The 17,545-nt window shown below is 36.4% G+C and overlaps 1 protein-coding gene across 1 annotated transcript in view; it reads right to left on the bottom strand.

The window, feature by feature from the left end:
- Positions 1-17,545, bottom strand: part of LOC131351081 (MAM domain-containing glycosylphosphatidylinositol anchor protein 1) — a 200,064-nt gene that overhangs the window by 11,329 nt on the left and 171,190 nt on the right. The window contains exons 16-17 of the mRNA XM_058386253.1: positions 14,614-14,744; positions 2,255-2,360 (exon numbers count right to left, since the gene is read on the bottom strand). Coding sequence (XP_058242236.1) covers positions 2,255-2,360; positions 14,614-14,744 — 237 coding nt within the window. The remainder of the gene's footprint in view (positions 1-2,254; positions 2,361-14,613; positions 14,745-17,545) is intronic.

Here is a 17,545-nt window from a genome sequence, read left to right as displayed (position 1 = left end):
CAGTTGCTGTATGAGGATAATAGGAGACAATGGCGCTCTGGACTGTCGCCTGCTTTCTTTCAGCATTTTGGCGCAGAATTTTTTTCCTGTCACTGTGCCCATATTTACTCAGGAGGAGTGTTGGTGCTCGTCCTCCGCCGTGCCACAGAGGCCTAACCGGGGAGAGGGAAGCCACAGAGACACCAGCACTGTGCCAGGCATGAGCTCTTCCACTTCTAGCTTGCAACAGATTGGCTGGCAGCAAAACGGGCTCAGATTATTCCCAGAAAAAGAAATTCCTTTTGTTAATAAAGATGTTTTGTTCTCTTTAGGCCACTTATCACTCTCTCCCATCAGCTCCACAGTTGCTTTGTGATGTTCATTTGAGGAACCAAGTAGGAAATGTAGTAGAAGTTTCAGTCTATTTCCATTTTCTTGTCCTGAGGTCTATTTAATACAATATTTAATATCACAGTAGTGTTCTAAATTTGACTTAGGATTGCTTGGAAGTTTCCTTGTTTCTAGTTGTGCACTGGGGCATCCAAATCTTTATTTTCTGGTCAAAACCAGTTTGCGATGTTCTATGAAGGGATTAGTTAACAGCATGAAAAGAAAGGAAGGTTTTTCTTTCGGGTCATTTGGAGTCTGACCAGACTCCCACAACTCCTGATGCTCCAGTGGAAACTCAGCATATGAATCCTTACAAATTTTCACTTTCAGAACTGAAATTTTGCAAAACTAATTGCATTGGAATATGAAGCATTTTCGCATACGAACGAACCGAACCAAACGCCGGCTAAGTTGCGCGTAAGCCAGGGAGCCGTTCAAAACTTGTTTGCGTCAGTAGAAAGCCAAGCAAAGCCAACCAAAGTGAGTTTAAGCTGAGTCAGTGAAAGCTGTTTCGAAAGAGTCAATCCACGACACCAACATTGCCAGTATGCATTCAAAAGCTAGGTGATTTTCTGGGCGTTTCTGTTGTTGATAGATTGGTGGTGTTGGGCGGTCTGTTCTATTTTTAGCCCAAGCTTGGTGGCACGACTTCCTGTGAGGAGCCTTGACGTGGAATGCTTGGCTTGGGTCAGTTCTTTGTAAGCAGCCATACAGTTTACATACGCTTCATATTGGGAATAGTGGTCATATTTTTGAGCAGCTGGAACGGATTATCTGCATTTACATTATTTCTTATGGGAAAATTTGTTTTGCAATACAAATTTCCGTCTTAAGAACTCACCTCCAGAACAAATTATGTTCGTATGCCAAGGTTCTACTGTACTAAACTAACCTAAAGAAGGCATTTTTATTGCTCCCTTAATCAGTACAGCAGTTTTCAGCTTTGCTAGCACAAGATCGAAAGGGTTTTATAAGAAAGAATTAGCCTTATGACATGATCAGCATAGATTAAAAAACATAACATGAGACTGAAGCAGAGGACTGATGGGTGCTGGATAGATAACTGGGCCTCTGTGCGACAATGTAGATCATCTGATTAATTTTATGTTTTTGAAATTGATAAAATGTTTTTCGTTGAAAACAAGGAAACCAAAATCCACTAAAACCAAAATCCTCTGTGACCTTTGTTACAATCCTCAACTTATCCTTTCTCTCCAAGTAAAGGTTAGCAAAAATAATAATATTTGAGAAAAAAGTATAAAAGAAGGTCAGAAGATTAATTGATGTATCCATGTTAAATATATATTTATATATTTAATATCTAATCTAATCTAATACATTTTTATTCAGCAAATGATTTATTTCTGTTACGTGCTTGTACTGACAATTTTATTGTGCTTGTTAACAACAGAACCATAATTTATTTTTTTAAATGTATGAATTATTGTAAATAAAATACTACAAATCTCAAAGATAAAATGGATAAATATAAACTATGTAATATTTTATAATATGAGTCTTTGTTATTTTCTTCATAGTTCGACAATTGTAATACCTGCCCATGTTAAATGCATATTTATACTCGTCCATCGCAGAAATTAATGCCAAATCAACTTTTTGTCAAAATTACCGCAGATTTTCCGCAGATTTTTATTGTTATTCAATAGTTTTATACATAAAAGTATATACATGATAAATTCTATAGTAAAATCTCACAGAGATATGGTGAACGATTCACATAGACAGATTATAAAATTGTGTTATTATGTGTGCTTATGTTATTATTATAAGCACACAAGAAACCCTGGATTTTGTCTTTAAAAGGTTGAACCATGATAAAAACATAGAAGTAGATTTCTTTATTTCTACAAGCAATGAAACCAACCTGTTTCAGGGAGCTTCTCCTGCTTGCACTTCCCTTTCGTAACGGACACGTCGTCGATGGCGATGTCGCCCTCAAACCCATCGCCACGGATACCCTCGAACACTACCTGAAAATTCAAGACAAATATGGACTCAAAGATTAATTCCGACTGGTCTTTCAAAATATGAAGTCAAGACGCTACTTAAGTGACATTTTGTTCAGCAAAGAAACTGCATTTCTTTCTGTAAATGAAGCTTGGTCTAATTAAATATGCTTCAAAAATGGTTATTCACTGTTTAACACTCTATTCAGAGAACAGATGTTCATGGACGTTTGTTGAAAAAAGTTTATAATTTAATCACAAAAATACTTTTTTTTTTAATTAAAATGATTTTTATGCCATTTTTTCAGCAACATAACTAAACTACGTCTAAACTTTTTTTGGGGGGAAATAAAATAAAATAAAATAAAATAAATATCCTTCTAATTTGGGATGGGAATGAACATTAAAAAAGAGTTTGTGGTTTCAAACAAATTTTAAAATAACATATTGACAAAAAAAAACAGTTTGGAAAGAAATTCATGGATTTCCTATATGATTCTGGGCAAAGTGGGCGGAGCTTAAGCCTTCTTTTAAGATCATGTAGTATAGACATGTTATAGACATAATTCTATCTATTAAAAGGAAAAAAACTAACAAATGTACAACACATAATATGGTTCCTAATACACGCACACACACACACACACACACTCTTGGCTTTGATTGACAGCTTAATTATGTTAGCACTGAAGCTGCCTATACACACCTAATCACACACCTAATCACACACACACACACACACCTAATTTGTTTCTGCACCAACACACTGCATTACTCACAAGCTGGATGCTTGTGCAAAACAAATGAATCGATAAAAAGGAAAGACAGCTTTGTACACTTTCGATTAACCCGAGACAGTTTATCAGTGGAATTACATCCTTTTGCGACTTAAAATCACATGGCGTTTTTACCGCCGAGGAGACAGAGAAAGGACGTCTGTTATTAACAAGAACTACTAAACTAGATGGGCCGTCAGATTAGAGTTCCGTGTGCTTCTTGAGCGGTATGAATAAAAAGTTAAAGCTACTGATTCTAAGCAATAGTGACTTATAGACTTTATGGGGAAAAGTAATTTAAGCTATACAGTGGAACCTCGGCATACGGATTTTAATTCGTTCTGGAGGCGAGTTCTTAAGGCAGATATTCCGTTCCAGCCACACAAAAATATGACCGATATGACCAATATTACCAATACGAAGCGTATGGAAACTGTACGGCTGCTTACAAAAAACTGACCCAAGCCAAGCATTCCATGTCAAGGGTCCTCACAGGAAGTCGTGCCACCAAGCTTGGGCTAAAAATAGAACAGACGTCCCAACACCACCAATCTATCAACAAAAAACGCCTGAAAAATCACCTAGCTTTTGAACACATACCAAAGGCAATATTGGTATGGTGGGTTTCTTTCGAAACAACTTTTGCTGACTGAAAACAAATTCGTAAAATTCGTAAACTCACTTTGGTTGGCTTCGCTTGGCTTTCCACTGGTTTTGAACGGCTTCCAGACGTACGCACAGCTTAGCCGGCGGTTGGTTCGTTCGTATACCGAAAATGCTACATATGCCGATGCAAATTTCAATATTTAAGGTGAAAATTCATTAGGGAGGGCATTCATATGCCGAGGCTCCACTATAAAAAAAAAGTCTCAGTCTGCTGGTGTAGAAATTCCTAGGGACCAAAAACTAGAACGAGTGACACCAGGTTTATAAAAGAAACATTGCAAAGAAAGAAAGAGCTAACATATAGAAGGTTTTAACGTTAAAGATAAAAAAAAAATAGCAGGATGTAATCAGAAGCAATTCAGAATTGAAGGATCTAAGGATAAAGTCTTCAGGACAGGATACTTTTTTTTTTCCTGACCTAATCTTCAGCACACTCTGAGAATGCTGTCGAGAGGATAGTAGAGGGAGGATAAGCAAATAGAGAGATTTTTATGGAAAGCCTGGGAAATCCCTTCATGTTGTAAAATTTGGACTCTTTCTTCTTATCTAAAAACAACACACTTTTCTGGACTTTCTTTTTGCATTTATTTGTAGCGTCCGAAAATCAAAATGATATTGTGGAGCGTTTTCCACTTGTTTGACAACTGGTGTCTGATTCCAAAACTGAACTGGTTGTGCTTACTAAATTGTTGCAGCATGATGACTGTGTGAAATAAAATAAAATAAAATAAAATAAAATAAAATAAAATAAAATAAAATAAAATAAAATAAAATAAAATTACATATTCAACATCTTTATGATTCACTCGCCAAGATTACATGGTAAACACAAATGTTTCCATGATATTTTGTTGAACCATATTTCATTTACAGTTAAGGCAAAAAAAGTAGCTTTTGACAGAAAAAGGCCAATTTTACACTTTTTTTTCATCTTTTTCCTGTTCAGTCACAGCCTCATTTCATAGTTTCTCCTAAACCAAATATGAAAGAGCATGTATGAAATATTTTTGATTTTTTATTTTCCAGTTTACTGAGCGAACATAATCGGAGAGTTTGATTTGTTTCACTCGGTACTGGAATAGCTAACATGGACATGAACCCTCTACACATGGTTTTGTATTTATTTAATTTATTTTATTCAAACAGTTCTGAAGTTCTATATGCGTCTTTTCCCAGAAGAGATAGGCTGACTGCTTTGCAAACAAATCATAATAAAATGTTGGCAAAATCTTAGCAGAGAAGTAGTTGATATGCCAAAACAAAACCCTCTTAACTGCTAAACAGGAACAGCTTTAGAGTCTCCAGTTTGATCCTGAGGTTAACATGTTACATGTGGGTTTCGTCTGGTTCTATCTCACAACTAAAAACATGTCAGTAGAAGCTTTAGCTATGTTAAATTGCCTCTAGGTGAGTGAGCTATATAGTGTGTGCTGTACAGTGATTATACTAATATGGGGGCGGAGTCAGTGTAGTCAACAGCAAAGTGGTCAGTAATGGCAAATAAATAAGAATTAAAAATCTCCACAAAACACGGGATAAGTGTGTGCGTGTCTGTGTGTGTATGACGGATATTTCCACCATCAGCTCTAGACTAGCATTTGATAATTCCTGACTTTCTGAATTACAAAAATATTTTCTTGAAAACAAAACTAATAAGACCTCCAGTAGGTAGAGATACACAGGGTCTACAACGGAGCTTAGTGTATTTATGATATATCTGTATTCAGAAGAGGAAGTGAAGTGTCAGGCTCTTTGAGACTTGGTGTTGTTAAGAGCCCTTCAAGCCAGACAGAGAAAGAGAAACAGACAAGTGCAAGGTCAAGCCTTCTGACTAGAGAAAACTCTCCATATAAACACTTTGACTTGAGATATTCCCAGCCAGTCCAATTAAACACACACACACACACCACATTATTCTGACCCTTAGCTTAATCCCTACCCAAGTCTCTTTCAACAGGATGATGTTGTGAATAAGTAAATGAGAAGAAAATCACATGCTCCTACTCTATGAGACCGACAAGACACTCTCTCTCACTCTCTCTCTCTCTCACTTCTCTGTGCTAATTGGCTACCGGGCCACAGGAAAGGATGAGAGACAGGAACACGGGTGTAGCGTCAAACACTGAAATGTAATGTCACCTGACGTTCGAAGCTTTTCTGTTTTCTGTCACTGATCCCAAACCCACACACACACACACACACACACACACTATTCTTAACCTTGTTGATCTGTTCAGTAGATTCCTGTCAAAGTTTGTCCCTTTAACCCGGTCATCTTGTTAAATTTTACAGCCATAAAAATGTGAAATCTATTTTTAGATCAGATATCCTGTATATCTTGGTATAATATAATACAAGATCTAGGTTGAATTTTGGGCATCCACATCAGATTATATGTTATTAAGAAACGTCTAATGTCGTTCATACTGACCCTCAGGGGTCGACGAAGGTAATCACTTGGATTTTTTTTTTTCTTAAAGCAACAGCAAATTTAGATTTTTCAAATTTAAGATTTTTTTAAATTTCAAATTTAAATCGTTCTGGAGGCGAGTTCTTAAGGCAAAAATTTGTATTTCACAATGAATTTTCCCATAAGAAGTAAAGTAAATCCAGTCACTCAAAAATATGACCAATATGAAGCGTATGTAAACTGTATGGCTGCTTACAAAGAACTGACCCAAGCCAAGCATTCTGTGTCAAGGCTCCTCACAGGAAGTCGTGCCACCAAGCTTGGGCTAAAACTAGAACAGACCGCCCAACACCACCAATCTGTCACCAAAAAAACGAGCAAAAATCACCCAGCTTTTAAAAACATGCCGAAAGCAACATTGGTATCGTGGGTTGACTCTTTCACTGACTGAAAAAAAATTCATAAACTCGCTTCGGTTGGCTTTTCACTGATGCAAACAAGTTTTAAACGGCTCCCAGATGTACACGCAACTTAGCTGTCATCTGGTTAGTTTGTATATCAAAAATGCTTCGAAAGCCGATGCAAATGTCTTGCAAAATTTAAATTCTTAAGGTGAAAATTCCTAAGGGAGGGCATTTGTATGCCGAGGTTCCACTGTACATAAAACCAACAGGATGCACTTTCTGTTGTCAGCTATATAGTGTTATACTGTGCAGAAAAAGAAATAAAAATCATCTAGACTCAACGAGCACTTGGCTTAATTGCTATCTGCAGCTTGATAAGACAAACTCAGATAAAATACTACTCACTCACACACACAGTAATTTGCCTTGGATATATTTATTCTCTTCCTCTTAGCGCATGTATATACAGTGAGAATAGCATGCTCCTCATTACGGGAAAAAAGCTCTTTCATGCTGAATACACGTCTTCATTACGGACTCAAGGCTAATGCCTGAAAGGTTGTGATTCTCAGCGTTCGAGTGTGCTTCGTTTAGAGAGGTACATGTGCTGCCATTTTTAATAGGATCACTCGTGGGCTTGATCCACTTGTAGGTGAGTGTGTGTAAGACTAAAAGAGAGACTTTAATTAGTGCAGGTGACTGTTGAAGGTTAGGGCCGAGTTGTGGCAATGCCGGAAATCCCTTGTGTACATGATATGACCATCCTGGAAAGAAAGCGCTGGAGTAAGTAAATAAAATAAAGATGGAAAGGGAAAAAAACAGGATAGATGCTAGACAGGGGATGAATAAATGACCACGCAAGAGAGACAGGGTGAGAAAGAGGTTAATGGACAAAGTGCAGATGAGAAGCTCACAGGGTTTGAGAGCTGGAAAGCAGCCAGATTCACAAAAACACGACGGTGAAGAGATACGAACAAGACGGTGAACGAGAGATGAAGGTCGGCCTCCTTTACCACACCTCCAATAAAATAGTGTGGGGTTTTAGTGGGGTTTTTTATTTCATACCAGGTGCACAGGAATACGCTGACTGGTAAGTAGTGCTTACCAGTAAAAGTAGTTACTGGCCCAAAAAGTCAAATTAAATTAAATTAAATTAAATTATTTTTTAAAAAAAGTAATTAATTAATTAAAATTAGGATATAAAGGGTTTTTTTGTTTGTTTTCTTTTAATATTACTTAAAAATAATAAATAAATAAATAAATAAATAAATAGATTTTTCATCTAACTTTTTTTAATATCTGCCATATTTGTGGCAAATATCCAGTTGGAATTTCTGCTTTAGACCAACCCTGATTAATAGATAAATACACAAAAATATATTGGGAAATAGTATTCAGTATTCAGTGCAATCCTACCAGACTCTCTTAAAAAATCTTTAACCATCTTTCATCTTTTACTTGTTGCACCTATGATGCTGTGCGTCTGACTTTTTCCAGCATTTTCAGTCACAACATCAAATCTTAAACCCAAACACTATTCTGCCTCCAAATCCATCCTAGTAAATCACACTGTGTGTCTATTAGAGCAGTTTTGGTTATAACACTACAAGGGTCGTAAATTTTTATCCACACCAAAAGCACGAGCCAGACAAAACAGCAACAAGATGCAAAACACAGCAGGCTTTTATGTAATCACTGAGTTGAGATCGGTTTTGTACAGGCAACGAACTAAAACACTTAAAACACTTTAAAAAAAAAAAGATTAAGCATTTAAACCATTTGATATCAATTCCTTGGCACCGGCTGCTCTTAGCTAGAGCTTTAGAGGGAAAAATTTGTGCCAGAGGAGAAGAAAATAATACCTGTTGGTGAAAATAAATTAGAAAACATGCCTTATTCAATCAGCTCTTAGATTAGTGCTCAAAAAATAGCTTCATTTTATTTTAATACATAACAAATACAACACCAAGTGGATATTACGTTAATAAGGAGGGGAAAAGTTTAACATAGAAATATTTTTGAAATCCTGCGCTGTGCAATTATCTCTAAAGCCAATGACCCAGCGAAGACCTAAAAGAAAAAAAAGACCATGTAAATAACACAAAGACGATGGCTTTAGATACAGGATGTTAAGATAGTAAAGGTCATCCTACAAGCATGTCTTATAACTCGCAACAATGAGACATGCCTGGTGGGAAAGATTAACATTACACGCCTTATTAACTAATTCTGATTTCTGAGTCTTGATGGTTTTAAGGGATGCTAATTAGGATGAAATGCACAACAAGACTGAAATGCATGAAATTAGATTCAAATAGCTATGTAACCGTGGCAACAGTGTGTGATGCTTGCTTGTAATTCGAATTCAGTCACCGAGACGATACATATAGACACGTGGCACTATGTATCTTCTTGTAATGCGTTGTCAAAAGAGTTGAAAAATAAATAACACACTTCCAACTGTTTCATAATCTGCATCTGTCTTATAATCTGTATATTGTGGAAGTTTTTTTTAATTTTTTCTTCTGAATAGCATTGTTTGTAAATGGGTCAGCAATAGCCACAACAAATTTCTTGGGTGTGTAAAAAAAAAAAATATTTAGCCAATAAACCTGACTCTAATTCTGATCCAAGGATCCTTCCTTAGGTATGTTTTTCTTTACGCCTCAAATGATGCAATTGCATCATTTGGTGGATTGAAGTGTTTCTAGACTGAAAATCAAGCTCTTGCTGAGAATGCAGCATTAATGCACATATCTTTATGAGGCTTCCTTTTGAGGGGGAAAAAAAATAATTGCGCTTAATTTACTGCTTCATATTCAAAACCTGTTTCTACATCACAGCGAGGGCTTGAGAGAACTTTGACATGGAGAAAATTGAATATTGTGCTCCAGCATAAACAAGCTCAAGAGGTTTTATATATGCATATATATCAGATATTCACACAGAACAATCATTTCTGTTCCTGTATGTCCAGCAGTGTAGCTGCTACTGATTACATTCAGATTAAAGGGAGTTGAGAATCGGCACTAATCCTCTAACAAAAAGTATATTGCTTTCATATATATGGTGTGGTAAGAATTTGCAGCAACTAGTTGCAGTATCATAAACAAACATCCTATAATATGTACCTCTGTGGTATCAAATGTTGACGATTCATTTCCTAGCACATCACAGTAGCTTCAGCGGCATGGTTTTAATGCAGCAAATGAATTTCTTCATTCAAAAATGTTATCACTTACACAGGGACGTGACACTCTCCCAGATGAAAAACATTCAGAATTAATTTTTATTGACAATTTTTGGAACAAATCTTCAATCTCAGTTTTAAATTTACAACCTGAGAAAGTTTTTCCAGACGGAGGACTCATCTTTCGAGGGACGGCTGGATATAGCTGCTGTAACGAAAGTAATAACAGGAACGCTCATTTTGGAGATGTTCTTCAACATGTACTATAACTAGACAATACTTTGAGTCTTGCAAAATTTGCAAATTAAAACTCTGCACGCCAACATACGCAGTCCCTTCCTGATTATTTTCCAATCCAGGGGTTTTATTCCTAATAAACATTAAATATAGTACAAGTTTAACCAAATATACCAAATTTCTGCTTGCTGTATCACGGTATGCTATCATACTGAACCTCTTCTCTTCTGGCACTGATAAGCGAAAGGAGGAAAACATGACTGGAGTCTGTATTCGTTTACTGTAACACAGCGAGGAACGAGGGAACAGGGAGAACAAACAGATGGGATGGACAGAGGGGGAGAGATGGCTAGATTAAACCGGCTGGCCGGCTGTTCTTATCAGGAGGAGTCTGGCTCAGACTTTTACCATTGATCCTTGCGCACACTGTGGTCTGACTGAGAAGCCTGAAAAGGGCCATTATGGAAAAAATAAATAAATAAACGTAGCTCCCTATAGCTTGAATCTCACTATAAAAAAAGAAAAACAGAAACATTCCTTCTAGTTCCTGTCTATTCATGTTTTCCTTCTTATGGTCATTGTCTGGAGTAACTGGTTTAATGCTGGACTGGTTTATTGTCTTCTCAATGCTGGATATTGTATATTACTGAGCCCAAAGGTTTATTACAAGTTATGAAGCCCTCATTAAGTATTTCAAAGTTAATTGCCCTGCACTAACAATTCAAAGGCTTAACCACTTATTTACGAGACCATATTTAAAAAGGTCTCTCATGATTTATGTTTTTTTAATGCCAATTCTGGCTAATGGTCTGAAAGCACTGTGCTCATGACTGTTTCATAAGTTTTAACTGAGATGTTAAAAAAAAAACACACAGCATGTTAAAATTAACGCCATAAAGTTAACTAATTTTGGGGAAAATGTGACCTAGAAAAAGAAAACCTAGAAACAGAAAACCTAGAAAAACTCCAAGGCAGGATAAAGGGATTATATAAGGAAGAAAGTATTATACAGCGAAGTTACACTGTAGTTATGTTGCTGCTTAATTCACTTTTATTAAGATCCATATTATTCATATAAGTGTTTAAAAACACAAACACAGGTATTATTTTATATGATATTAACTAGCAAAATGCTAAAGCTAATTATTGTGCTGGCAAGTATTACTAGTCAGTGTTTATGTTTTCAGTTTATTTTATTTTATTTATTTATTTTAAGGGTTTTTTTTTTAATATGGATTTATTTAGCAGAGTAGTTTAGCTTTTCTTCTGAATACACAAGATGATCAGCTGCTAGCTAATTCATATTGCATTTTATTCTGTCATCTAATCATGAATTGAAACATCCAAAACATTAATGAAACCAAAACCTTGCACAGGCAGTTCTTATTCCTCATGAACAATTCTTTTCTAAATTGGTTTTATGTGATCTTTAAGATAAAGAAAGTCCAATTTACTTTCCAGTTCACTACTTCAACATAATAAAGGATGTAAAGCGCAGTGTACCTGAATGTAATTTTGCTTTCTCTTTGGATAAAAAGTTATCATGTGGAGTGAGACATGGTAGCATGTTGTACTATAATAATAACAACGTACTGTAGATAGATAGATAGATAGATAGATAGATAGATAGATAGATAGATAGATAGATAGATAGATAGATAGATAGATAGATAGATAGATAGATAGATAGATAGATAGATATTTGAATAAACACCAATTAAATAAGACAAAAAAGAAGTGTATCTATATTAACAGGGTTAAAATCACATAATAAGCAATAACATTCTAGCACATTATAAACACATAACAAACAGTCCTATGTTCCCCAGGTCTCAGGGTCCTATGTTCCCTTGGGCTTATATTATCAGTCCTCAGGTCTCAGGCTTATATTATCAGGTATCAGGTCTCAGGGTCCTATGTTCCCCATGTCCTATGTTCCCAGGGTCTTAGTTTCCCTGCGTCCTATGTTCCTAGGGTTCAATTTTCCCTGGGTCCTACTTTCCCCTTGTTCTATTTTCAAGGGTCCTGTGTTCTCAGAGTGCTATTTTCTGAGTGTTCTGTTTTCAATGTGTCCTATGTTCTTAGGGTCCTTTTTTCCCAGGGTCCTATTTTCTCTGTGTCCTATGTTTTCAGGGTCCTATGTTCTCAGGGTCCTATATTCCAACATATTTATATTGCACATTATAAACACATAACACATCCTATATTTCCCAGTTCCCAGGGTCCTATGTTCCCCATCTCTATAAAGGGAACCTGAATGCATGTCCCTGGCTCTGTATTCACTTAATATGATATGGGTTACTGTGGAAACTCATCAGAGACGGTTTTCTGTGCCCCAGCACTGCTGTATGGCTCTCAGTATAATAGGCCTAAACTTACCAAAAGAACAAAAAATTAGTTGAAGTCACAAAAGGTCATAGCTTCCTTGGGTGAAAACTAGTATAGTATGTTTCTGAATCTAATTCTCATGATATTATTAATTATTAATTAATTATTAATTAATTAATAATTAATTATTAATTATTAATTATTAATATAATTAATATAATAATTATTAATTATCAATTATTATTAATTAATTATTAATTATTAATCCAGTTTTTCCTCCACTGCCTGAATATGCCAGGGTAGTTTTGCTGCATTTATTTTTATAAGTTAATTCTGGACACTCTGTACATAATATTTACTGTTGAAATGTCCAATGACATTGTTACAGAAGTTGAAAAGTTTACTCAAACGTACTTAAATTGAGAATATAATTAGCAGTAAGAGAATAATGAACTGAGGAACATAAGACCCTTGTGTCATGTCTTCATATAAATCTGAGGAACCTAGGACCCTGGGAACATAGGAATTACCCAAAAAATGCTTACAGGCATGTTGTTACAGGAAAATTAATCAGTTACTGTTACCACCTGGTTAATACTTGGACCACATCAATTTACCAGTCATTAATTAATTAACACCTTCTGACCAATCAGACTGCGAGAATTTCACAGCCCTGATGTAAAATGTAAAACGTTCATCTGCTTATCATACATATGAAGCACACTTTTAATATCTGTTTTATTGCAATGTACTACATATTGGATTTTCAGAAGCACCAACATTAGCCGTCTTTCAGTCTTGTGCATCAAACTAATGCACAATGTCAAGATAATGAGGAGCGAGACCTTGAGTACAGCATGAAGACTCTACAGGAAATTAAAGTGACTGAAGAAAAAAAAAAGACAAGAAAGTTTGGCATAGAAGAAGTTCCTGTCTACCCTTCGTTCTTGTATGTCTTACCAAAACATATGCTGCAGTGAATGCGTGATGAGGTCCGCAACGAGCCATCTCTCTCTCTCTCTCTCTCTCTCTCTGTCTCTCTCTCTCTTTTAACAGACATTACAAAAATGGCAGACGGAGGGAGTGGAGAAGCAACGGAAGAAAGAGAAGGACAGAAGGAAAGAGAGGATCTTGGCTACCTCTCAGCTGTCATCTCGACTTTATTGTTAATTCTCTTCATTAAAAGGGAAAACGCTTTTAGCTGAGTGTGATGAACAGACCAAAAAAAAGTCAGACCTAAGGGCGGGAGACAAATAGGAGACTTTTAGATCGAAAAATCGAACCCAAGGAACATAGAACACAGGGAAACTAAGACCCTGGGAGCATAGGACATGGGGAACATAGGACCCTGTTAATATAAGCCCATGGGAACATAGGACCCTGAGACCTGGGGAACATAGGACTGTTTGTTATGTGTTTATTATGCTATTGCTTATTATGTGATATTAACCCTGTTAATATAGATACACTTCTTTTTTGTCTTATTTAATTGGTGTTTATTCAAATATCTATCTATCTATCTATCTATCTATCTATCTATCTATCTATCTATCTATCTATCTATCTATCTATCTATCATATTTTTCATAATTATTTACAAAATGCAGGACTTAAATTAGTCCAATCATAAGTCTGATAATTTAATGACTTTAGACTAAAATCCAGGCAACACTGTTCTTCCCCAACAGACTGGACTTGGAACTGGGCCTTGCAGATTAAAAAAGACTCAACTCTCAAGCCGAACTGCCAAAAAGTCTAGTCTTCAAGACGACTAATGTCTTACTCTGCCCGAGTTTGGAAGCTATCCATCTAATTAGAAAAGCTATTCAATTAAAATACGATTATTTTCCCAATTGTGAGGCAGCTTTAATGCTGAAGCTCACACTGTAACACAATCCCAACATTGGAGACTCCTTCCAAAATGCTACACAAATATCTATTCACAAAAATATCAACGATTCTGACATGCTTTATTTTGAATACAATACAAATTCTTGTACGAGTGGGTACTATACGAATCAGGCTATTAATTGATGCCTTGGAGATTTGGAGCTGCTGTTATGGAAAATGAATCAACAGCTTTGGCAGTAAAAGGTCTACGCTTTGTACCCGCAGTGTGACTCAGCATTGTGCAGAAATGTCAATCCAGCAAAGTTACACAGCATGACTCGGCTTTTTCCAAATCATTACCTCACTGATCGCTGCGCAAGATGGCAGACACGTACAATCGCTCGCACACACACACTAGTCTGATGTGCATATGTACCTGGAATGGCCCACTGGGATACACCACAACGTTAGCCTTCCTCCAGTTGGGGCCTTGGTGGCCTGATAGTGTCCATGCTAAAGAATCCACTGTGGCGATGCCTTTCACTCGTAAGAGGACATTCAGAGTTCCTACAATTAAACAGAAGAACATTGTTTTAGCATAACAAATATTCATTGTTTGTATTTTAAAAATTAACTTCATATGGGCTTCTACTTGCACTTCCTTTGTGGTGATGCCACTGATTAGTAAATAATCACAAATATTAAGTGTGTACTAGTGAATACTTTTTGGAGAAATACACTTATTTTAATAATCTGCACATTCATGCAATTATGGAATGAGCCAGTCAAGTGTTAGCAGTGCAATGCAAAGAATCAGGCCTGTACAGCTTTATATCAAGCATCAAATGAGGGAAAAATGTGATCTCTGTTACTGTCATCATGGCATGGTCACTGGTACCAGATGGTCTGTTTGGACTCTTTCAGAAATGGCTGATCTCCTGGGATTTCCACACACAAATTCTGAACAGAGTTTACACAAAACAGTGTGTTTAAAAAAAAAAAAAAAAAAAAAAGCTTCCTGTGAGTTCATGAGTTCAGGTCTATGGGGAATAGCCAGACGGCTTGGAGCTGACCGGTGAAGCTACAATAACACAAATAACAACCATGCTGAGCAGAAAAGCATCTCAACACAAACAAAATGCCACAAATAGGAAATGGATGGGCAGAAATCTGGGAAGGTATAGATTGGATAAAGACCACATGATGTTTTTCTTCTTCAACTATCCAGTTTCAGTGAATTTATAGACATCAAAACGGCTGTATATCTCACCTTAAAGGGGCAATATGTGAAATAAAAACACTTCACTATAGTAACAGAGACAGATTCATGTTTCACACAAGGCATGTTATATAATAACTATAAATAACGACCAATTAAATTTTAAAACACTTTTAATACCATGTTGTAGAGGTGGAAGGTTGAGAAATAGAAAAATACGGTTTTAATAAAAAAAACTAAAATATTACTGCCCACATGATATGCCAAGTTCTTTAAATATCTTGTTTAACATTTTTTATTTAGATAAAAAGGTCCGTTACTGTAAAACCCCTGAGACAACATAACTGTATCACCAAAAACAAGATATTACATAATTTTATATCTGTACAGAGATGACAACCAGTTAGCTCATACCCCATCCTTATTATTGCCTTGTGTTCATATTTATGGGTTTGTGTGAACTTTTAAATTGCACACCTTCATAATACGAGATCTTTTAACGGCTAATTTGACAGATAATGGGTGTGCGGACTATAAATACTCTGTTTCTGTAAAAAAAAAAAATCTTAACATTCACTTAACCAAAAATGGCACATTAGGATCAGTGGAAATGAGGACAAGTGCCACTTGTATGGCTATATATCTATATATAAATCAGCTCTGACAAAACTGAAAGAAGTAGCATGAGAGAAGAGGCAGTCCAGTGTTGTATTCATACAGCATATTTGCATATTTCTATACTAAATATAACATCATAATGGAAAAGCTGGCCTGCACTTACTGTATCATACAAAGATCAGACTGCCAGAAATGATATAGCTTGGAAGAAAGCACGACGACCTTCATGCTTTTAATAAATGTGCATCAAGGTAGATCAAGTGGGCTTCTGTCTGAAAGGTCCTGCCACATTTGGTTAGCTCACTCGTTCTGGATAAAAGTACTGCGACATCCACAACCCCGGTCATGCAGGGGAAACACTGAGAGTAAAGAGAGTTATAAATATGATAGAGTACAATGTGTCACATGGGTCATCCTTTAAACATTAGATCTCAAAAAAAAAAACCCTCAATAATTAATTCTTTTACCACTCACATACAGTTGCTGAATTGTGAATTTATCAATACAGAATGATGTTCTGACATTCAGCAGTTTGTCATTCTGTCCTTGGAAAAATTGGTCGGAATAACAAGAAGAAGACTGGACCTTGGAACAAGATCAACAAAATCAGACTGGACCTTAGAACAAGATCGACAAGATCAGACTGATCCTTAGAACAAGATTGACAAGATCAGACTGGACCTTGGAACAAGATAGACAAGATCAGGCTGAGCCTTAGAACAAGATCGACAAGATCAGACTACATTAGAACAAGATCGACAAGATCAGACTGATCCTTAGAACAAGATCGACAAGATCAGACTACATTAGAACAAGATCGACAAGATCAGACTGATCCTTAGGACAAGATCGACAAGATCAGACTGATCCTTATAACAAGATTGACAAGATCAGGCTGAGCCTTAGAACAAGATCGACAAGATCAGACTGATCCTTAGAACAAGATCGACAAGATCAGGCTGAGCCTTAGAACAAGATCGACAAGATCAGACTACATTAGAACAAGATCGACAAGATCAGACTGATCCTTAGAACAAGATCGACAAGATCAGACTACATTAGAACAAGATCGACAAGATCAGACTGATCCTTAGGACAAGATCGACAAGATCAGACTGATCCTTAGAACAAGATTGACAAGATCAGGCTGAGCCTTAGAACAAGATCGACAAGATCAGACTACATTAGAACAAGATCGACAAGATCAGACTGATCCTTAGAACAAGATCGACAAGATCAGACTGATCCTTAGAACAAGATTGACAAGATCAGGCTGAACCTTAGAACAAGATCGACAAGATCAGACTACATTAGAACAAGATCGACAAGATCAGACTGATCCTTAGGACAAGATCGACAAGATCAGACTGATCCTTAGGACAAGATCGACAAGATCAGACTGATCATTAGAACAAGATCGACAAGATCAGACTGAACCTTAGAACAAGATCGACAAGATCAGACTGATCCTTAGAACAAGATCGACAAGATCAGGCTGAACCTTAGAACAAGATCGACAAGATCAGACTGA

This window comes from Hemibagrus wyckioides, linkage group LG03 (assembly GCF_019097595.1).
Source record: "Hemibagrus wyckioides isolate EC202008001 linkage group LG03, SWU_Hwy_1.0, whole genome shotgun sequence".
NCBI lineage: Eukaryota > Metazoa > Chordata > Actinopteri > Siluriformes > Bagridae > Hemibagrus > Hemibagrus wyckioides.
Note: the sequence above shows the minus strand (reverse complement) of the source record. Positions and strands in the feature narration are given on the sequence as shown.